The sequence below is a fragment of the Nymphaea colorata genome, chromosome 2, assembly GCF_008831285.2.
Source record: "Nymphaea colorata isolate Beijing-Zhang1983 chromosome 2, ASM883128v2, whole genome shotgun sequence".
NCBI lineage: Eukaryota > Viridiplantae > Streptophyta > Magnoliopsida > Nymphaeales > Nymphaeaceae > Nymphaea > Nymphaea colorata.
The window spans coordinates 35,058,175-35,081,260 of record NC_045139.1 but is presented as its reverse complement, the minus strand read 5'-3'; the positions used below and the strand labels follow the sequence as shown (position 1 = coordinate 35,081,260).

The 23,086-nt window shown below is 38.3% G+C and overlaps 2 protein-coding genes across 4 annotated transcripts; both read left to right on the top strand.

Annotated features, from left to right (window-relative positions):
• The first annotated feature begins 3,575 nt into the window (after positions 1–3,575).
• Positions 3,576–9,105, top strand: LOC116248723 (uncharacterized). The gene is made up of 2 exons (XM_031621672.2): positions 3,576–4,415; positions 8,314–9,105. The coding sequence occupies exons 1-2, from the start codon at positions 3,843–3,845 to the stop codon at positions 8,962–8,964; spliced, it is 1,224 nt and encodes a 407-aa protein (XP_031477532.1). The 5' UTR covers positions 3,576–3,842; the 3' UTR covers positions 8,965–9,105.
• Positions 9,106–12,114: 3,009 nt separating this feature from the next.
• LOC116249100 (coiled-coil domain-containing protein SCD2-like) lies at positions 12,115–23,008 on the top strand. Of its 3 annotated transcripts, none has more exons than XM_031622234.2 (16): positions 12,115–12,758; positions 13,913–14,082; positions 14,255–14,330; positions 14,527–14,568; positions 14,655–14,717; positions 14,897–14,946; positions 15,031–15,058; positions 15,609–15,683; positions 15,813–15,923; positions 16,021–16,081; positions 16,683–16,799; positions 16,921–17,042; positions 18,744–18,822; positions 20,712–20,752; positions 21,707–21,833; positions 22,655–23,008. In XM_031622234.2, the coding sequence occupies exons 1-16, from the start codon at positions 12,420–12,422 to the stop codon at positions 22,777–22,779; spliced, it is 1,626 nt and encodes a 541-aa protein (XP_031478094.1). In that variant the 5' UTR covers positions 12,115–12,419; the 3' UTR covers positions 22,780–23,008. The 3 variants fall into 3 exon arrangements, with proteins under 3 accessions (XP_031478094.1, XP_031478095.1, XP_031478096.1); XM_031622236.2 differs by having other exon boundaries at positions 12,619–12,758; positions 13,917–14,082; XM_031622235.2 differs by lacking the exon at positions 22,655–23,008 and having other exon boundaries at positions 20,693–20,752.
• Positions 23,009–23,086: the final 78 nt, after the last annotated feature.

Sequence of the window (23,086 nt, the reverse complement as noted above, 5' to 3'; positions counted from 1 at the left end):
TCCCTGCTTTGAGAAATTTAGTTATGTAATGGAGATTAGAAGACAAGAACTTATAAAAGGAGTGTTAGTAGTTAGTTGTTCCGATTTATAGTTTTTTTTTATGCTAAAACCAAAGCTGTTATGGGGCAGGTTGTGATCGGTCGAACCACGGGCCTCATAAGCTTGGTGGGTCAGTAGGCTATGTCATTGCAATCGTATCGGACCAGAGTTCAACACTTGGACCTAGCGTCCCCTATGTACAAATGCATGTGTCTTAAGAGAGGCAAATTGCAATGTCCTGCTTTGAAAATTTTAGTCCCATATTAAAGGTGTGAGATATCTTTAATAATTTATAAAAAGAGTTGTTAAAGTGGTTAGTTGTATTGGTTTATAGTTTTTTTGAAGCTGAAGCAAATCTGTTACTTGAGGATTGAGGGTTTCACACTAAGAAACGACGATGTAAGCTTCTTAAAACCAAGTAAACTAAAAACCCTGCTGCTCAAGATAGTGTTAAAAGTGTGTCAATTCATAGGAATGTATAACTCGTGGCTAACCTTTGCACCATATGGTAATTACTAGCACTTCTGTCGTTAAAACACTTCTATCATGTAAAATGCATGATACAATATCATATCAAGGCATATATTGGACTTATTTAGAACAATTGACATCCCTAGCAACATATATTGGACTTATTTGCTCTTAACATTTCATATCCAAAAGTATTTGTCTTGCGACCTCATAGTGAACAGTCTCATTTTGATTTCATTTTAATTAACTAGGGGATAAAGTTGTTTGGAAATCAAAGAGACTCTTTAGGGTCTGCATGGCAACAGAAGCACTTTGTTATTATTCTATAAATGAAACACTGTAAAACACCGTTCACTTCGATTGGGATATAGTCAATGAGGTTGGTCTAATGGGATTGCATTGGGCTAGCAGGCTGCCGGTCTTCACTTCTATTCCTTGAGGGTCAACTCCAATAAAGAGCTACCGACATCTCGACCTTACCCGGCTTACCGGAAATGGTGAGCTTGAGGTAGCCAGAATTGTGGGCGTTTCTAAAGTCAAAATCTCCAACTGGCAAAAAATTGATGCTTGCAATAACATCAGCGTGAGGATAAGAAGGAACCAAAAAAACTTTTCAGCACTGAGCTGTCTGCTTTTACACTAGAAGCAGCCGATGGGCCAAAACTGCCCCTGCCAAGCTCGATAATTGCATCTGTGCCATGAGGTCGACCTAGCTAGCCTCCTGGTGCTGGATGACTGCAGCTCAGTTGGGGCCAAGAGGCGCAAAGAGGGTCTGACTTGAACAGCTACGCGCATGGAAGGCCAGACCGACCCACAATTTATTTTTTGTTTTTTTTACTTTCATATTGATATTTCAAGAAAATGTTATTCATTTACATATTAGTGCCCCTTAAAAATTATAAATTTTATAATTAGCTTTGCCCCTGCTGATTTGCCTCTATCGGTCATTGAAGATTTCATGTCCATGGTTTTTAAGTTCGCCATGAATTTGAGATCAGACCAATGAAGGATTCTGAGACAATCCAACAAGGCCTCAAAATATTAAAGTTGAGCAATAAACTATGAGAAATTTAGCTCAAAAAGCCATAAGAATTAACTTGAAATAAATCAAGGAAGGTTAAAAATAAACAAACAAGATGACTCCACTACTTGAATAGATCTGAAACAAATTAATAAATCGAAAGTTGAACACGTGAAAAGTCGATGAGATTGGGTCCAAGTAATGTTAAATGTCCACTGGGATGCTCTGCTTTGCTTGGAAAGTGAAAGCGGAAACCTGGAAGACGCAAGGGAGAAGTGAAGTGATAGAGAAAAATAATGAAACAATTTAAAGATGGAAAAAAGCAAAAAGCGGACAACATAAGTCTTGCGCTACCAATCAAGGTATATTTATGGAAAAAAGAGTAGAGACCAATCAAAGTATATATATTGACTAAATGTTATTCTTCATAGTCGCATGTACAACATTCCAGTTGAATGATATATCATTTCTACACTTTATGTGGAAAGGAAAAGGGAAGAAGAGTGATGTCTCGTTTTTGAACTGAAAATTATTTCTTTTATATTACTTTATAATAATACCCCTAACATTCAATTCTATAAGTGTATAAGAAATATAATAAACAACCACAACGCACTGTCCAACGGCAGTGATGATGACTCTGTCGACGGTCGGTATGGTCTGAACGGAGAAGATTATTGTTCAAGTCTCGAGCAGTAGAAGGGAGAGAGAGACAGACCTGACGCCCATTAGAGTCTTGACTAGTGGCGGGGAGGGAGAGAGAGCCATGCCAGGTCAAGTGTATACACGGTAGAAAGAGATAGACTTTTCATTTCCTCCTTAAATCCCTTCAATTTTTAAGAGATTAAATTTACTTTAAAGCATCCTCTTCATTTCCTTTCATTTCTTTTATAACTAAACAGAATTTTTACTTTTTTTTTTTGTTTCATTTCTTTTTACTTAATCAAACAAAAACAAAGGATTGATTGTTCAATCCCTCCATTTCCCTCCATCCAAACAAGCCCTTAGTGTTTTAAAAAACTAACAAGACTTAACTGCCCGCTTTCCAAGGTAAAAAAATTGAAGAAACACTAGAAAGGGACATTTAGTGAAAACAAAAAAGGGAAGCGGAATTTTTATAAGATTTATATGAATATTCAAATTATTAAACTGAAAGGCAAATAGCTAAGTTCCAAATTCATATTTCGAATCAAATTCTTAGTTCAAGTTCTCATAAGACATACTATTCATAATCTTTACATAACAAAGGATTTGTTGGATTTCCTTAAATCTAACTGAGAATTCCAAAATTCAATTGTACATTCAACTGCAACTAATTGCATTTTATTCTTTACTTCGTTCTAACACAAGTTTAAAAGAAGTTAAACATATTGCTAATTCATATTCATACTGATTTTTTGAATCTAGAAACGTAAGGTTTTTTTCTAGATTTAAGTGTTATACGTAATCATTAAAACGCAATATTCTTCTTGCCAATATGTTCACAATCTCGTGTCATTCTAATCAACCGAAACATACTTAAGAATATCAATGAATTGAATTCGAATCATATATGTTGTTTTCCTTACTCAATTTATCGGATGTTTACAGATTTAAAGTCAAATGTGATTGAAAAAAAGTCTATACAATGTTTGAATCTGATTTTTAAATTTACAACTGAATCCGAGTCCGACTTCTAATTTTTAAATACACAACTAATCAATACCATGCTACCCTATATTAAAAAATCAATTTTTAAACCATATGGATGTTGAATATATGATATTTATTTAAAACTTAATGTAAATTGAAACCCGAACCTAATCAAATATTTATGTAAAACTGAATCCAAATCCAATATTCGCCATTTTCTAAATCCGAATCCAAATCGGAATTGTTAGTCACGTTAGGCATAGTATCAAGCTATCAGCTAGAACCATGTCCCTGAATTGGTGACAGGAACCGAAAGATTCCGCAGATTCGTAGAAGGATAAAATGGATCAAATTTCAAGCGATAAGGACACAAAAGTAATTAAATTCTGTATATCTCTCCATAGTACGTGATCTCGCATTTCAGAGGAGAGTGGGGGAGAGAGAAAAGGAAGAAAGGAACGGACCGGCGAAATCTCCGACCAAAGAATTCGGTTAGAAAGCGCGGAACCCTTTCTTGATATCCTCAGTATGAAGGGATCTGAGATGCCGGAAACATGAGCCGGCAGGCAGCACTCAAACGCTGTGCAAGATCGCTATCAGAGGAGATCCAGGAAGCTAGAGGCACTGCCAGAACAAATCCCGCTCGCCGAGCGGTGATTTACTAGGGTTCCGGTCAGCAATGGGCTCGGTGCAATCCAATCCCAAACCCGACGACGACGAGGACGAGGAAGATGAAGAAGAAGGAGAAGAGGAAGGGCTTATGCGGAGAGAATCCCGTCCGAACAGCATCGACGCATCGGAGAAGAAGCTTCTGGAACAGGAGCCCGAGGTTCTTCCCTGCCACCCTTCGGCCTCTCCGCTCTCCCCACAATTGTCGTCCCTTGGGACACCCTACCTCGGGCCCTCCATCAAGGTCTGGGATCCGTGCCACGTCCTCTACCCGACGCGACCGTCGGACGGTCAATCGTTACCGGCGTTTCGCCGCTACGATTCCTTCGACGACGCTGCGCCGGCGTCTGGGTTCAGCGAAGATTCCCGAATGGAAGTGTACCTGATCAGCCACGGAGAATGCGGCGTTAGCGTCAGGCCAGATTTGGTCGGGGGGCGGTGGCCGACAGCGGGTCTTACTGCTGACGGGAAACGGCAAGCCAGGGCCCTCGCTGTGTTCCTCAACTCCCAGGGCGTGAGGTTCAATGTCGTGTACTGCTCGCCCCTCGAACGTGCCCGGCAGACTGCGGCTTCTGTTTGTCAGGTTTGCTCTATCCACCTCCCGTTTAGCATTCAGTATCTTTATGAATTGTGTCTTTTAATTTTTCACCTGATCTACAAACTTTATGACGTTCAGTTGCAAATTTTAGTGATTTTGTTTCAACCTGTACTTTGATGCATTAGCATATTTATTAAATTCTGTTGTGATTGAATGATGTTATGTGATCTTCGATCTACTTCTGCTCCACATGTAGGAAGTTTGTTGTAGAAGATTTAGAGTTCTCTCAAGTGATATCTTTTGATTGACAATTCCCTGCTTTTAAAGAATTTGGTTTCGTGGAAGGATTTAACTGTTAGGATGTGATGTTGGAATATGTAATGTTGGAATTTTACATTTTTTAGCTGCACCAAATTCCTTAGAGTTATATTAAGGTATTTACATTATACAATTTCAATTGTTTATGCCGCCTCATGATTTAATAATTGGATCTAATTCTGAACTTTTACTAGTTGGGGTAGTGTTAGATAACCAAGTGCATTGAGTTGGAATGCGCTTGATTTTTCATAGCTGATCCTGATTCTCTTTGTATAACCTCTTGTTCTCAATTTAAAATTATGGGCTTTTGACCAATCTTGGATTGGTGAGATGAATAACACTCACAGATTGGTTATGTTCATAGTTACAAATGTCGTTAACAGATTTTAAAGCGAGGCTTTTTTCAGGTATGCTTTGAAAATCTTGGTAAAATATCAAAAAAACATTCGGCACTTTTTTAAGAAAAGGGAAAATCCCAAAAATTAGGAAGATAAACAATTTGAGTATTTAACTTAAGTTTTAAACTTTCAAACAACAATGATGTAAAATAATGAGAAAAAGCATAGTAAACGCTTGAAAAAATGTGGAATCATCATTTTCATGTTTAAAAAAGGTAAAAAGGCGGGTTTTTTTCATTTTCATTATTTTTGAAGTTTTTATCCAGCCTTTTTCGAAAACACGGGTTTTGTGACTATGTTTAGGATGAACCAATTGGCATTGAATACAAAATCAATGTTGGGAGAGATATTTGGTCATTAATTTGCTCGATTCCTGATTATTACACCATCCATATAGAAATGGTAGCTTGAGGTTATACTGCGAGGGTGCTAGATGGCTTATCTTTCCAGTTTAGGGGCTTGTTAACAATGAATATTGATCTGTTATTAGGTATTGTCAACTATGTGGATTTTTTTACGGCAACATCTCGTAACTGGGTAGACTATACTTTTGGCAAGGTACACAAAGACTAGTAATTTTTGTGTTCATCTTGTTAAATAAATCCTGGAATTTAGGCCTAGCAATCTTCTGTTTCTTTTTTCAGGATTATATTTAATGTAGAATCTGGACTGTAAATCATAAATAAAGTTTATAATTTTCCTTTTCCTAATAAAATATATGCATGATGGCTGCAATAAAGGCCAGTAATCAAAATGTAATAGACCTACTGCAATTACTCACCAACATGCTCTTTCATGTAAGCAAATTGGTTGTGGAAATGGCTATAGGAATCTGGAGTTCTGAAGAGCCTACTCCTTGTTAGAGAATACGATATACCTAAAGGTATCGAAGCTTGTCCTTACTCCTTTGCATTGTTAACCTTGTATTTGTTGGGGGGACAATGTCAGCAGGTGCTTGTGGTTAGCTGTTAGTCATAGGTATGTTACCGCTAAGAAAGAAAATTCCCCCTCTGTGACACCTGTTTAATATCTGAATACGTGTTCCTTTCAGAATGTTATTTTGTTTCAGCTTTTGCCAATACCTTGCTATTGAATTCCTTATATCAGATCATATTAATGTATTTATTCTTAAACATTTATCATAAAGCTCTGGATTTCTGTTCCTTGGAGTACTGGAATTCTAATATGCTATCCATGCCTTCATTAGTTTTTTCCTCTTCCTTTCCGTAACGAATTCCACTTTTTTTGTTGCCTCTTTTAATGCACGTATCCACATGACATAGATATTCTGTCTGCCATTTTGTTGTTTCTTTTTCGGATTCCTTATGTGTTAATTCATCCCTGGACTAGGTTGGTTTCTACTTTTTCATGAAAAAGTATGTACCTTTCATTTTTTTTCATTCATTTGTTTTTTTAACATAACTTCAGCAAGTGTGCTTCTTGTCTCTTGGCTGATATCCTCTTTCAAGAACCACATGCTTTATATGCCATCTTCTGAAGAAGCGTATAGCTATTGCACCTTCAGGCAAATATGCTTCTATCAAATGTAATTATGTTCCGGGTGTCGGAAGAGGGTGACTCTGTGTGCTTTGGAATTTGGATATTCGCTGTAGCTCAATTTATCAATTCAATGCTAATAACTTAGTTGTCCTTAGACATGTAATTTCATATTCTTACTCTGCATGACAAGGCATCTCCTAAATAACCTGTTCAGTGAATCTGAACCAATTGCTTAGTTACTTTGGCCTGTTCAGGAAGGAAAGAAGAATCTGCAGGTTTTTGTTCCTGATGTGGTCATATGGCCAATTGCCATTCTGTGCTCCTAAGAATCTGGAAATAGAAAATATGAGCAGCATATTGGTGATCATGCATGAACTTTTTCCTTGTACAGAACTTTAGGATTTTAAGTGGATTATCTAATTCTCTTTCACTTATTTCCAATATCCCAGTGAGAGTGCACTATTTGGACTATAGTCATGCATACACATGCAGATCGCTATGCATGCTATATACATGGCTGTCCAGTTTGGCACAGCAAGGTCATTAATAATTTAATACATCAGATAACTTCCTTTCATATGTTAGCATGTCCTCTGATGCAGTACGTTCATGGTCCCCAGTTCCCATGTACATTCTTCTTTCGAGGTTGTCCAGAACAGTTCCAAACTTTCAACTTAGCCCCTCAGCATTTCCTTATGGTGGGTGGGTCCAGGATGCCCAAAACAGTTCCAATCCCATGTTTTGCAGACAAATATTACATATGATAGGCTCATGCTTATGAAACTGACTCCAGTTTTCATAGCCATGTAGCAGGCATTCTGTCATGCAACTAGCAATTTTATTGTAGTAATTGCCAGCTTAATCTAAGTTTGGTCATTATTTTAGGGCATATGAACTAAATGGTTGCATGCATTGACAAGGAATAGTTTCAAGCTACTGTATTGGATACGGAACTGGCATTTGAGCCTTTCGGACTAAGGATGTAATAAACTGTTCAAGAACACATTTATATCTTATTTAGATGCCTATATGAGATGTGATTGTAATAAAATTTAACAATAGTTTTCTTTCTATTGCTGAAGTAACTTGCCCCCGATGTCATCGGTGTTACTAGGCATGACCACCTTTTAATACAAGTTTAAATGCTCTTTTCTCCCTTATCATGGATAAGTTCCACATGCTTTAGAGCGTGTCTCAAACATTAGCAAAAATCAGCTCAAAGATTTGTTTAATCAGCTATCTGCCACGTATTTTAAATCATAGTCACAAAAACACGTTTTTCTAAAAAAAAACACATGTCAAACATTCGACAAATAAGTCAGCCGAAAAACACGAAAAGGGCACATTTTTTCACATTCTTTCCCACTTTTTTTATTTTATGTGTTTTTCTGCTTGCTTCCATTTTCTAATTTTTATTTATTGCTTATCTATTGATTTTTTTATGGTGTCTTATTAGTTTCTCATTTATTTTATTTTTCCTTATAAAATTTTTAAAATTGCCATATTTTTTCCCCTCTTTTTCAAGCTTGCCATCCGTTTAATACTGGAGAAAAACCTCATCGTTTAAAACACGGGAACGAATTGTGACTGTTTAAATCTATTTTATTGCTTCACTTTAACACTTACCATCTGCATTCATTTCTCCAGATTTGTTTCATCTGTGGTCTTCAGTTTATTCTGCTCCTCATTCTCAAGGCGATCAACTGAAGTATTTTTAAATTTTGCAGGAACTTCACTTTGTGGAGGAACAAATTCAACCCTCTGATGCCTTAACTGAGATGAGTCAGGGCCAGTGGGAAGGTTGCCCCCGTTCAGAAATATATACTCCTGACATGGTCAATCTGATCGAAAGATTGCAGCCTGATTTCTCTCCACCATTTGGAGAATCCCTTAGACATGTAGAGTTCCGTATGATTGAATTTCTTAATAGCATGGTTGTTAAAACATTCCAGAAGGCTAGATCAGATTCCAGTCAGAATTTGCATATGCAAGGCCACCACCATCATGAAAGGGATGGGAACTCCTCCCTTCAATGGGAATTATTCCACAGGAACAGGCAAAGTTTGCGAAAGAAGTCTTCTGGTAAGAGCAGGCTGCAGTTTGTGACAATGAGTGACATGGAAGCGGACGACGATTCACCTCGAGAAGTCAGCATCAGGCAAGTTCATGATGTGGATGCAAAGTCTCCCTTCTGTGTCGGTGTTTTCACCCATGCGTTGCCAATAAGGTGTCTGCTCACGGGTCTTCTTGGGTGCAGTCCACTAATGGCTCAAAAAATTTGTATAGATGATTCTTCCATGACAGTTTTGGAGCATTCATTGAGAACCGGTTGGCAGATAAGAAGGTGGAACGACACTTCTCATCTCAGGCTTCTCTAGTCTGGAAACACGGCCCAGCTTCTGCTGCTTTCTTTCATTCTCTCTCTCCCTGTTTTGTGATTTCTTTTGTTGGGCATGTTATATGGGCATGCCGATCTTGTAACATGCTGTTTCATTGTTTATGTTATTGGGTATTATTCATTATTGTTTGTGGTTGTTGATAAAACTTATATACGATCCAATGGGAGCTGTACAAATGCAGTCCTCGAAATTGACTAAAGAGTCCAGAGGTTGTTTTTCATTGCTTCAGTTGCCCGTACCACTGATGCCAGCAAGCGATTCTACCAACTTCTTAGGTTCCATGCTAGTTCGATTCTGTATTTATGAAAGCTACAGGCTAGCGAGGAGAAAAAAATGTGTAGCTGGATGACCAGCGTAGTGACTCCGAGGGGTGTACTGGGCGGCAAGGTAGTTCGATTCTTTTAAAAACTCAAGTTTTAGTCTTGGAGTGGTTACTGTCACGTCTCATTGCACTTTATCTTTAGCTCGTAAAAGGGTTCGAAGCATGTTCTGTGAAAACTCAGGGGGGAAGGGGGGGGGGGGCGAGTGGCCTCTCTTAAGGGCGGTGGAATGAACCACTCATCCGTTAAAAATAAAAAAGAAAAAAGAAACATTGCAACCCATTGAGGTAGAAGTCTTAAGTTTATTATGGATGCGTTGTGCTAGCTAGCTACTCCGCAAGAATCTCTGCCATGGTGGATCAGGGTTAAGGGCCAATGTTGTTTCCCTTTTTTCTTTCAAACAGTATATCTGAGTCTAAGCTACAAAACCTTTGATCCCCAAGGATCTCTGCCATGGTGGATCAGGGTTAAGGGCCAATGCCGTTTCCCTTTTTTCTTTCAAACAGTAGATCTGAGTCTAAGCTACAAAACCTTTGATCCCCAATTTAGTGTGGGTTCTCTAATCTAATGATTCTAAGGCCAGGAATCCATTAAAACGATGACTTGATGCTAATTTGAAGCATCCAAGAATAAAACATGAATATAAAACAAAGAAGTATCAATGCAAGGGCATTTACTGGCTGGAGATTATGAATTCTGAGGCGACAGAGAATTAGACATCTTGATAAGGGATCTAAGGGGCTGTTTGACAAAAGTAAAACTTTGTTGCTGTCTTATGAATTTGCTCCAAAATTTGGAGCAGATTCATGGCACCTTGTAACACATTATTCCACGAATGCATTCCATTTTTTGGTGCAGAATCATTGGATAGTAACAATGAGCCACTATTGCCAAATAGCCCTTAAAGAAGCAAAGATCAATGTAACAAGTTTTGATCTGACATAAACTTTTGTTGTAAATCATGCTTATGATTGTGTTTTCTGAAAATAAAGTCATGATATTTTAACCAATCAAAATTTGATGCATCATGTACCTTTGATTTTTCATGTCCTTTCTACTCCTTACAACTTGAATTTTTGCCCCTTGCTTCATCCTTGATTGGTGTTTTAGAGACACCAAAGGAACAAGAAAGAGCTTCCAACACAAATCCTCTTTCTATGACGTTGAAATGGGATTTTCTATTATCTAATTTTATATTTGGTGTTTATTATTGCTGCGACTTTCAAGTTGCAAGCCCAACAAAATGAAAAGAAAAGCACACCTCTTTTGCTCTTAAAAGTCCCATAGACGAAGGTGATGCTTTCCTTTTTTTCTTTTCAAATGGTTGCAGGCCGATTTAAACTGGAATTTGCAATGCTGTTACAAATGCACCAATTGGATTTCCGATGCAGAATAAACTAACATCCCTGATGACATTGGCTCTTGTTCTGGTGGTGAAGAACCTTGGAGCGGATGTCTCTTGATTCTGGTTCCTGGTTATTGTGGGAACCTTTTAGGGCATCTATTTTTCTTCTTGTAGTGGCTCATGAATGTTGGTTGAGTTGGGCCAGAAGCATTCAATGGGTGAGCTAGCCAACCACATCCAAAAGGAAAAAGGACAAGCTATTATTATCAAAGTTCTTTTTCATTTGTCTTTGCTAGAAAGCAATACCATTCTCCTTAAAGGAGGTCGGGGCAGGAAACATGCATACAATACAGTGCCTCACTCTCATGAGTACTACTTCCCTTGGCCACAAAATACGGAGGCACTCCTTCTAGTTGAAGGCGGTTCACGGCGCTTCACTGTCCATCAAAGCCCCGACGCAGCTCAGAACCCCAGAGACAAGAAAAATTGAATTGGGAGGGCTTCAGGCCTCTTGTAGGCATTATTGGTGTATGATAAAAAATTGGGTCATTATATGTTTAGTTTTCTTGGTAGTAAAGACACTTTATGAATGCACCATAATTCCATTTCAAAGATTAAGAAAAAATCATGTAAATGTGCTATGAATCTATCCTAAAAAATGAAACAAGTTCATCAAACTCAATTTTTAAGACACAAACCAGGAATCTCTACTACCAAACAGCCCCTTAAAAGCCAACCAATCAATTTGTAGGAGTACTGCATGCGATCCCACATGGATATGTGTGGGCTATGCTTTCGTTAAAAAATTCACAAAAGATATGGTCATTTTCCGAAATTATAAAAAAAAAGAATGCTCGAAATGAAATTTTCTCCAATAGAATCGGGTCCTGGATACGTGCAATTTAGGTATTCTTTATCTAATTATCTTTGACCCGTTGACAACCTCGGATTCGAGGGAGTCCAGCTAAATCTATGCAATCGTTGACGCCGGGTACTTTAGTAATTTAACATTCCTGTTTCCACCACCCTGTCACTGAAAATTATACTGATATTAAATTGCCTAATTCTGCAGGAGCAGTTGCTGATCAAATGGCTGGCATAGCGATAAATTGTCTTTATTTTGAAGTGAAAAAGCAGCTCCCTCGTTTCAAAGGAAATGAAAACAACTCAAGACAGAAACTTTACTTGCAAAATATTGTCACTAAATCAAATCAAAATACTCGATTTCCGCAATTACCCTGATCGGATTACACTAAAAAATGTCCTCTTTGCTTATTAATCTAATTATAATGAATATATTTAGTCTATTATCTTATAACGTTATATACTTTCTTAACGCAGATATTTTAGTGGTCGGCCGATATTTTCCCAGGGACGGACACCGAGACAGGCGCGGATTGTCTTGGTGAAGACACAGACGGCCTCCGAGTCAACAACATTTCACCAAAATGGTACAGCGCGGAGAGTAAAGCGGTAATATAAACTCGGAAAGAAGAGCTTCCGGCGATCTCGCCGCGGCAACGCTAGTTTGAAGTCTCCTTTCCCTCCCAACCGCTATCTGCCTCTTCCCGGGGCTTCCATCCGCCGTCCGATCTGGGATTGGACGGTTCTGTGTCTGAGCGAAGCCGCCGAACTAGCGACCGCCCTGCAGTTTTCTTTTTTCTCTCCGGAGTGCCACTGGAAGACGCGGGAGTTGTTTTTCCGCGTCACTCTCATCTTCTTCGTAGAGAAAGCCAGAGATCGTACTTCTTGAGTGTGAAGGCAGGGGGATGGATCGGCTGAGGAGCGGGAGTCCGATGCACACCAGGCAGCGGAGCGGTGGGTCGAGCAGCACGGGGTCGTCGTCGCCGTCCATGTCGCCGGCGCATTACCAGACTAGAACCGGATCGATCGGGTTATCCAACATCAAGAAGACCCAGAACGTCGCGGCGAGGGCTGCAGCGCAGCGGCTGGCGCAGGTGATGGCGTCGCAGACAACCGGAGATGATGATGATGATGAAGAGGAGGAGGATCTAACTTTCCGGTACAATGCGACATCGTTCGCTGCCTCCGCCGTCGGAAGTAATGGCGCGGCCAGAAAACTGACTGCTAGATTTCCGTCTCCCGCGGTAAGCTATGCGATAAAGCTTCTAGTGCTTCTTGAACTGAAGAAATTGCTTCTTATTTGGAGGTTCATTCTTGAGCTTTTTGTATCCATGCTGTTTTGGCCTTTTTTTTTTTGTTTTTGTTTTGCGAAGTTGAGGGCGATTCTGCTGTTCTCGTTCAAATTAGCTTTTCGACAGCTTTTTATTTGGATCTTCCTTTTCTCTTCCTTCCTTTGGATCCATTTCCCTAGTATTGTTTCATCTCATTTCAAATTGTTTTCCTGAATTCAGATGCTAAGACGAACTACTTTTCCGGCTTATTTTAAGAAGCAAACATTAAAGGAGTTCGTTCAAACTACGTCAGTTTATTTTCCTTACCGTGTTTTCGTTTGTCCCCGAAAAGATGGAGCGACATTTAGCACATAAGAGTGCGTGTTTACGTGTACTCATGCACAAGGGTAACGGCAGCCTATTTTTCCGCATCCATTATAGAAAACTATCAGTGTGCATGTATGTAGGTGGGAATTGGTTTAAGGTTTTGTGGAACGCACACTCAAGTCAATTTAATTAGTTCATAGTTAAATAGAAACCAGTTTTAATGTACTCATGAAGGGCGAAGTGCTTAATTATTAATATAGTTATTAACAGCTCTCCAAGGATATCTTTCAACAGTGCTTGATTCTTCTTTAAGCAGTTCGATTTTAAGTACTTAACAGTTGGCTTTTACAGTTTAGAGTTCTAGGCGATCTTTTGAATCTCTGCATCCCTACCATTTAGACGTTACTCTCTGTGAAAATGTACTTCCAAAAAGCAATAGGTGAAGGCAGCAAACAAATATCTATAAATAACATTGGATCTTCTCATTTTCTTTCAGCATCAAACGACTTAGTATCTAAATTGAAGCACATTCTGTCCATAGTTGCGATTTGTTTTTCAATGTGATATGTACCTTGATTTTACCTCCACATCTGTATGCATACGAGGGAGCTTTTTCAGATATTGCTTTATTACTTTGTGTTTATGTATATACGTTATATCATTAGTTAGAAAACCATCTCGTTGTTATGAAATCTGTACAGTAATCAGTTGGGGAAAAGTAATTTAAATGAGGCACTTGATCTGTTTTATGTCATTCCATTGTCTCTGGCTTATGATAGGGTCTGTGGTTTTTTAATTAGTTAGGTCGGAACATTATAGAACAGACTCCATCTGTTCGTTCTACATCTGCTGGCCGGCCTTCAATATCCTCTCGCCCAACAACAATGGTGCCACCTGCTAGGCCCATGCTTAAGACGCCAACTGCAGTTCCACCATTAGAACCTCCTGTTGACAGGAGAAATGATAAAAGGTAATGCTAGTATGGGTTTCTGCCTTACTGTTCCTTTCCTTTTCCTTCTTCATTCCCTAGTTACTCCATTGGATTAATACATGCTGATGACTGCCATTGCTTCTCCTATATTTGCACGCTAGGACTATCTGTCCTTTGGGGTGCTAGTTCATGCATTTTGCTCATGTTCCAGATTTACAGCAGATGCAGGACAATCAAACTCAAGGGTTGAAGCAAATCAACCTGGTGCTTCTGCTCTTCGGGATGAGGTTTTGCTTTCTATAGTCACATATTACTGCCTTCTTTCTATCAAGTTTATTTAATCGCCGGCATAGATCTTTGGCTGTATAGTTTTCCTTAAAGAGTCTAGATTTATTTCATTGGCTGTATGTATGAATGGTCCAGCATGTCTATGAAATTCAAATACTGGCATTTTGTAGTGATAATATAATATTGCAAATGCAGCTTGATATGCTTCAAGAAGAGAATGAAAATATTCTGGATAAGGTATGCCTGTTTCAGGGAAACACTTTAACATCTGTGAATATTTTGTTTGCTGCATGCATTGTACTCATGCTTTGTCATGTATTCAGCTCCGGCATGCTGAAGAGAGATGTCAAGAAGCAGAAGCCAGAGCCAGGGAGTTGGAGAAACAGGTACTGTTGTTCCTGTCATATTTCTTGGTGCTTTGACTTCCTTTTTCAATCTTCATGTTTTCTCTTAGTTCGTATAAGAAGGTCCTTGAGCTTGTAGAGGGCTGTCAGCCTGTCACTGTATTGTTTCTGCTATACCAAGTTCACCAAGTTGTCCATTGACTGTTTCCTTGCTTCACTAGGTTGCTGCCTTGGGAGAAGGTGTATCATTAGAGGCTCGATTACTGAGCAGGTATATAGATTATGCTGCATAAGGAATATGTCTCCCATTTGATTCCATCTCAATCTATTGATACCTTATTTAATTCAATTGCAGAAAAGAGGCTGCACTGCGAGAAAGAGAGGTAATGAGATATCATCTTAAAAACTTGTCTTACATAAGGTTCTGGTGTCTCACTCGAATAATAGGAGGCCTTTACAACTCCCAATTTGTCCTTTTGTGCAAGTGTTAGCAGCCACCTGCTAACTGCTGCCTCTTACAATGAAAACACTACCCAAGACTCACTCACACGCTCTGCTTAAAGCAGTTAGAGCAAAACCCTCACCAGAGGAAGGATTGCATTACATTCAATATCCCAAATTGCATCCCCAAATCCCTTATTTATAACCATCTTTTGGGTCAGTCCAGGAGACTGATCCAGACCCGATTCCAGAGCCAAAACCTGGACACTAACAGAAAGACATTGTCTAATCAGTCCTAAGAATCAGTTGTGACATGTTGGAGTAAGTTCTCTGAGTCATTCAAGAAAATGTATTCATGCTCAGATGTCTATTAAATTCCAAGTCTTTTAAAGGAGGTCTAGAACAAAAAGCTTACAGAATTTCAGTTTGGATGGTAATGCTATTTTGGTTTTTATTTTATGAACTGTGATATGAATTTCCTAACATTTTCAGGCTGCTCTGAAAGCTACAAAGCACACTAAGGATGCAAAAGATGAGGAGATCATGGCTCTTCGGTCAGATGTCAAGGTATACTTATCTCTTTTATTATTAACCTGAATGAGGATTATAGGATTGCAGATAGCTTCCTCCATCTTGACGACTAGGTTCTGATTGCACATTGTTGTACACCTGTACTGTTCTTGTCATTGGAGACAGGCTGCAAAAAAAGATGCAGCAATAGCTGAAGGACAACTTCCAGCAGCAGAAGCAGAGGTGAAGTCTCTCCGGATGATGACAAGGAGGATGGTTTTGACTCAGGAAGAGATGGTATAACTACCACAAAAGTTTTGAGAATTTATGCCATCCTTAGCCTGTGATTTCCCTGATATTTGTTAAGTGATTGTCTGGCTCGCCTTGGTTTCAGGAAGAGATTGTTCTTAAGAGATGCTGGCTTTCTCGTTATTGGAGTTTAGCTGTCAAATATGGTAATTTGCTGCTTCTGATGTCAAAAGTCTGATGAACATCTTGTTTAGACATGAAATTCTAACTAGCAACTGTTTTACCTGTTATGGTTTTCGTGAAACAATTAACTCAATATTAACTTTTTAGTTGGACTATATCCATTCTATCATTACCATCACAATTTGGATGGTCCCATGGATGAGTGTGATGCTTGGACGAGGCTGAAAAACAGTAAGGTTCTTTCTTTACTAGTCTTCAGTGCCAAACCAAATCGAATATGAACTCAGATGTGCCTAACTGGGCAATTATGATATCCTTCCTAAGTAGTCAAACTTGACTGATAAAAATGCACATAATAAGCACAAACACATGCATACATTGCCAACCTACGAGACACGACCCACTGTCTCAACTCTAAACGTAGGGCATGCTTTTCCTACCCTTAATAACGTGGGTAATGTTTTCTAGAGAGAGCTATTGATCATAGGCCAGGTCCCGACACAAAACAGTTGGCTTTGGGTTGAAAACATAGTGCAAACACAATCATATCATAACTGGTTTTGCTTTGTTTTTATGTTTTCTGTAAATTCTTTTAACCTCCTGAATTTCCAACTATACTTGCAGGTATCCATGCAGAGGTTGCAGGTCGAAAGCATGAGCATTGGTCTTCACTAGCTCCTCTTCCTTTTGAGGTTGTCCTTTCCGCTGGTCAAAAGGCCAAAGAAGATTCTTGGAGTCAAGGCTAGTAGTAAAAAATTGATTTGCAATGTTTGGATATAAAATTTACCATTCTCTTTCTGTTATATCTCTCTTTTCTTGTTTTTCCAATGTAGGAAGTTTGTAACACTTGCTTGCCATGCAGGTAATGATGACCCAGAGAAGAGAGCCAAGCGGGTGCGAGATTTGAATGATCTTACTGGAGAAGGCAACATAGAGAGCATGCTCTATGTCGACAAGGCATTGCAGGAACTAGCTTCTTTGAAGGTACTAACTAGTTTTTGCATTAGGTTTCCATTCACAAGTCAAATGCCATTTCTTTTTTGCGTTTCTTTTCTTACATTGTTTATTTTGGCTTACATGCATTATGAACTGGCTTTCTGAAGAAAAAAATTTGAATGAATATACATACACAACTTTAGTCTCAAATAGAGAAGAGAACAGTGCAACAAGCTAAGTTGCAAATCCATTCTCTGAAGTTCTCAACCTTTTTTTCTTCAGTAAGTAATGTTTGGATGAAAAAGGAGAATCTACTTATTATTTCTTTGTTCTTTTCACTTAGACCTGAAGAAAATATAAACATAGCAGATCAAAACCACAATAAATTTGAAAAATCTTCTAAATCTCATGACAGCAGATCCTTCTGAGGGACTGACTATTCTGAGGAACAAGTCTTGTTTTTCATTATAGAATAATTGCTACTTGTTTATATTTCCTTATCTTTGGTAGTGAATCACTGTTATCTGTCGATGTTTGCTTCTTGAACCCTTTCATTTTGGTGTAATAGTAATACTTGATTTCTATGATATGTGGACACTGCATTTTGGATGCCACTCCCACATTGTAGCCTGGATATGTGGTCTTCAGTAAAAAAAAGGGAAGAAGGGAAAGGAGGAAGGAGGACGGAGGAAGGAGGGAAAGAGAACATACCTCGCTGCAGGAGGCTACAAGCAACCACATGTAGGAATTTAGAGATCCATGCGCAGCTGGATTAGGGTTTTGATAATTTTCTTTTTGTTTTAAAATATTTTTACTATCCTTTCGAAAATTGTCACGTTTTTTTTTAATTTTTACCATCTTTTCAAATTCTCTTTTATACAATAAGAGGCTTATTATAATATTTATCCAGGCACTTGCACTCAAGTTTTTCTAAGAAGTGCTGCACCTGCACATTGCACCCATATGGCATAGCCTGACTTTTATATTCTTGGTAGAGATGGTACTTTGTGATGGCTATGTAGTCAAAGCCTGCACGTAAGCCACCTAGTCTTCCTGAGCCCATTTCTAGTGCCAAGGCACACAAGCAGCAAATTTTGGTTTTTCATGTGAATGCAACATTGTGGGGTTTTATTTTTGTTGATGTATTTATTAAATAATTCTGGGAGTTACTTTTATAAATCTCAAGTTCATTTTGCATTTTAACCATCTGCGTCTTGAGTATTCTCTGAATGTCCAGCTTAGGTACTAACCAGGCCTCTTAGGGTGCTGTCTGCTTAGGCACCAACTAGTAATTTTGACCATGTAGACAGAGTGTTTTATTTATTTCTCACTTATCTTTGTGGACCATATTTTGTTGATGCAGAACTTGAGAAACATGAGGAAAGCAAATATTATTAGGTTGTTTGGTGAAGGAGTAAACTAATTTTAATTTTTAAGCTCATATTTTAACTTCTGTAGTCGATCAATATTAAATCATGATTGTATAATGAGGTGGCATCCTGATTTTAAGGTTGAATGCTTGGTAACTTTTGGAACTAGATGGCTGCTGTATAAGGAGGGACACTGCCATATTAGGCAGGAAGTCACAAGCAGCTTGACTAATTCTATTTACTTCATGTACAAAAATCCTTAGATTCCATACTTATATGGCTTGTTGCATTCTTAAACTACTAATCCATAATCGTTGAGACTCCATGTGCTATGTTTGTCATGGATCTCATGTTTTATCTTTAATTGTTTTGGTTCAAGGTAGAGGATGCTGTTGCACTTGAACTGGCTCAGCATAGGAGGCCAAGCTTGACTAAGATGGGCATTCACGCACTTTCAGGTTTTCCTCCCTTATTTTGAATTGAAGCTTCTAAATGCTCTTTCTTGAATCCTCAGAATGTTCCGATCTTTATGTTAATCTGTATGTGATTTTCATTTTCATGTTTGAAAAGGAAGACAAGAAAATTCATCTTTACCTTCACCTAGATTCTTTTGAACCCAAGTCCGCCTCTATGGTATCCTGAGATATCATTAAACTTCAAGTTGGTTCCATGTCCCTGACACACTAATGCTTATGTGTCCTAGGGACCTGCTTGTCATCTGAAGAACATGCCTTTTATATAAAAGGGGATCTCAGGTAGCCATGTATAAAAATGAGTCTTAAAATATCTAAATTCCACTTAAATTTTTTCATGCAACAAAATTGTTGTCAATTTAACATGTGGTATATGTTCAAAAAGTTGAGAAAATAATAACTAAGATTGGGATGTTTCGCTATGTCTCCTATTAATGCAAAATACCACGATCTCAGTCTGTTAAAACTTTAAAACCAAAAGAAACGTATTTTTATAGTAGCTTGGGAAAATTTCATAAGCAGTTCTTTGATTCTTATTATTTGGCTTTTCCTGCTTTTGGATAAATGGCACTTTTTTTTTCTTTGAGATTATATGTCCTGCTTCTCTGAGTTTTTTTTACTCATTTCCTCTTCACTCTTTTAGACTATCCATTTCTTTTGCTTGAACTTCCAGAAGTCTAAAAGTTTTGGCAGGATGGTACCCTTTCCTTTTTATAATGTTCTATGGTTTCCATTTTGACTGTTAATTTTGTGTCTTGGAAGTGTATATAATAGTCGTTTTATGTTGGTTGTGTAACACACGTCAAGTTTAGTCCTGTATCGAAGATTGTGAGGGATCTTCAAGGGCTTATAAATGGAAGCCATTAATGAGATGATAGTCCTGGTTCCTAACATTTTTGGGTTGGAACCGAAACTGTTAGGGGGCGGGTTGGGATACCTGGTGGTTTTCTTTTGGCTGTTGACAGGCATCAAACTCTTGTCATTCTAGTCCCTGGACATGTAATCTTATTTGCATTCACGAAGTAAGATAAAATTTGCTTGTGAATTGCATGCTTGCTTCTTAAGTTACATTTATTTATGTGCTTAGATGTTAAAAGGTTGTTTCATGAACTTACCATGCTAGCTGTAAACCAGTTTCGCTAGTTTTGCTTATCTGAATGATAATGGGATGAACCTTGGGTACAGCATTTAATTCATGTTCTGGACATTTGGCTTGTTGGTCATTCTGGATTTTCTTTTGCACTCTTACTGTCAAGTGTCAACCCTTTTCTTGGATCTTCAGATACACAGGCAGCCCTTCTTTTTCTTGAAGGCTTAATCAGGAGCTTATTTATGTGATTTTTGAAAATTATCTGCAAAAAACACAGTGATGACTCTCTCCTGCCCATGCTAGCAAATGTCCCTTTTGTAGTCTGCTTCTGATTTTCTGTAAACAGCCTTTATTCAATATTGTCTTCTGAATCTCTGATCTATCAAACTTGTACATGTAGCTCTAAGATAGTTTCGTTAACTTTTACAGTTAATGGCACAAATTGTTTCTCATGTTCTTAACTTCTTATTTTCTTTTGATTGATATGGTTTTTAGTGCACACTGTGCGCTGGATGAATGGGGGTTAATAAGTAATATGTAGACCAGTTTTCTCATTAAGGAGCCACAAATTTAGCCATTCAATTATCATAAATGCATCACTAAACATCCCGATACAATATCAAACTAAAAGGCAGTCTATTGCATCCAGCCTATTAGAGGATACTGGTTATGATTTATGTGGCTTTTGGAAGGGTTGGTTTGCTGCTACTTTCCTATCTGAATTTTGTCTGATGATGAATGAGTATCTATCTAATGTAGGAATAGTCCTGTCCTATTCTTGCAGAGCTCAGCCAAGATGAGACTGAGGATGTGCTTTTCAAACAGGTTTCTTTCTATCTCCTTTCAGTTGGTTATATACTCTGGAAATTTTTTTTTTCTGATTATTCTTTAGTTTTATTACTATGGCTTAGACCATTACATAAGCACATCTAGAAATGCTTTTGTTTTTAGGGTCCTCTTCTATCTTCGTTGCATGTCTGATCATTATGGAGAAGCTCCATGCGACCATGGGTTTGAGTAGCCTGACACCGGCCAGACATGATCCAACTTCTTTGTCTTGTCTGTGTTTCTGTCAGATCAACTGATGACATAGCGTCCTGTTTTCATGCTGCATCATTCTTGGGCCATGCTCTTGGTTTGTAACTTTGTAGTCAGGAAAAGTTGAATGCACATTCATCATGTGTGTGTGTTTTCTTTTTCTCTTCTCAGATCTCAAAGTTTCTGACCTTGAATAATCATCCATGAAAATATCCCGTTTCCTCTTCTTCTTCCCTCCCTTTGTCTTTCTAAAGCACCATTGAAGCAGAAATATGGACTTTTTGCATATTTTGTTTCTACGGCAAAAGCATTTAAAACTTGAAATGGGTCATTGACTCTCTACATGATTAGGATTTAATAATCCATTACAAGACTCCTTCGAAAAGATTCTAATAAAAAAACTCTACCATAGAACATTTAGGTAGAACTGAAACGTTACTGGCACCAGCAGTATTGGGTTGAGATCCTGATAGTCTGAGTTCGAAAATTTCAGCACATTTTTTGTTTGTGGTCCTGTTGCTCATCTTCTTATATTTATTTGAGAAAAGACCGTGCAGCAACCAACATACATGAATAGTTTCCTTTCTCCCAGATTCAGAAAGGATAACCCTTCCGTCATGGTCATGTCCTTTCCATGTCATGACCACGTACCACCTCATTTCATGTTAGGTTGTTAAATCCACCTGGAACGACAAAATTTATTCCCATTGAGTTATCTGTGGCTGTAATGCTTGCTTTCAGGCCTGGTTAACGTACATGTGGAGGAGGGCAAAGACACATGGTGTTGAGGCAGATATTGCTGATGACAGGCTGCAGCTCTGGATTAGTCGAAGCGGACAGTCGCCAACCTTGCATGATGCTGTGGATGGTAATTTCATACATGAACGTTTGTCATCTATGTGGACTGCAATATGCAATATGATAACAAATCATGCTTTACTTTGAGATATTCTATAGCTTTTTTCCAATTACTCCCATCCAGTAAACTTTGGTTGCCAGTTGAGATATTGTGAATGTGGTCATTTGGTATATTTTGTGTTATTGCACATTATATTATGAAAATTTTACAACGAGTTCTTCAGAATTTTTTCTTCAGAAAATGAACTAGTTCCTGTTTGGCTGGTAAGGGAGTGAGATTCCGTATTCTTAGTCCATGTAGCATGTTCGCTATTAGGCCTTCATTCTCATTGAACGAGCCCAAACAACACTTCTTCAGTCCGTTTAACTTGTTCCGGTTTTTGTCATTGGAATTTCATTTTTCATTTTTAGCTTGATCGAGTGATCCAATTTATCCACCAAGATTAAAATTTCCATCGAGTCATCCAAATCATCCATATTAGTAAGCCCTCTTTCTCTCTCACACACACACATGCACACATAACATATGTATCCATCATTTTCTTTAACAGGGCATTTGATATACCTAGAATCATAGAATTTGAGAATTAAAATGCTCAATTTTAAGAAATTGGAATTATTAAACAAATAAGGTATTTTGTTTCTTAAATTAGGAAACTGAAACATGGAATTTTGATTCCATTCTAGTTTGAGGAGGAATTATGTTTCTGAAATTTTTATTCTTGAATTAAAATTTCAAACCATCAAAAGCCGCCTAACGAAGCCTGTCAATGTAGCAAAAGGCATAAAGAACAAAGAATGATCCATTCACATGTTTGATATTATGCTCAGTGGAGCGCGGTCTGATGGAATTGCGGGAGCTGGGCATTGAAACACTGCTGTGGGAGGCATCTCCCAAGGAATCTGATCTATCCTCTGGTGCTCAAGTTGGTGCCGATGCAGAAGTTGCTGCTTGATGGTTTGATCAATCCAATATACAGAACTCTCTCTCTCTTCCATTCATTTACATGACCATATCAGTGATCTACTTGTTCATCTGTTCCATTCATATCAGTATGTGTTGTTTCTAGTGTGCTTCAATTCCAGGTTATAGTAAGAGCATGTACCAACAGTTCTTCGTACTTTTCAAGAGCGGCTTCTAAGTTTTGTAACGCATTGCCTCCAAAAGGTCTTCAATTATGTTTCCGTGAAGTCTTCTTGCATTTCCGCTTTGAAATCAGGTTTGTTGTAATCGATGACGAGGAAAACCTCAAAACCAAGGTG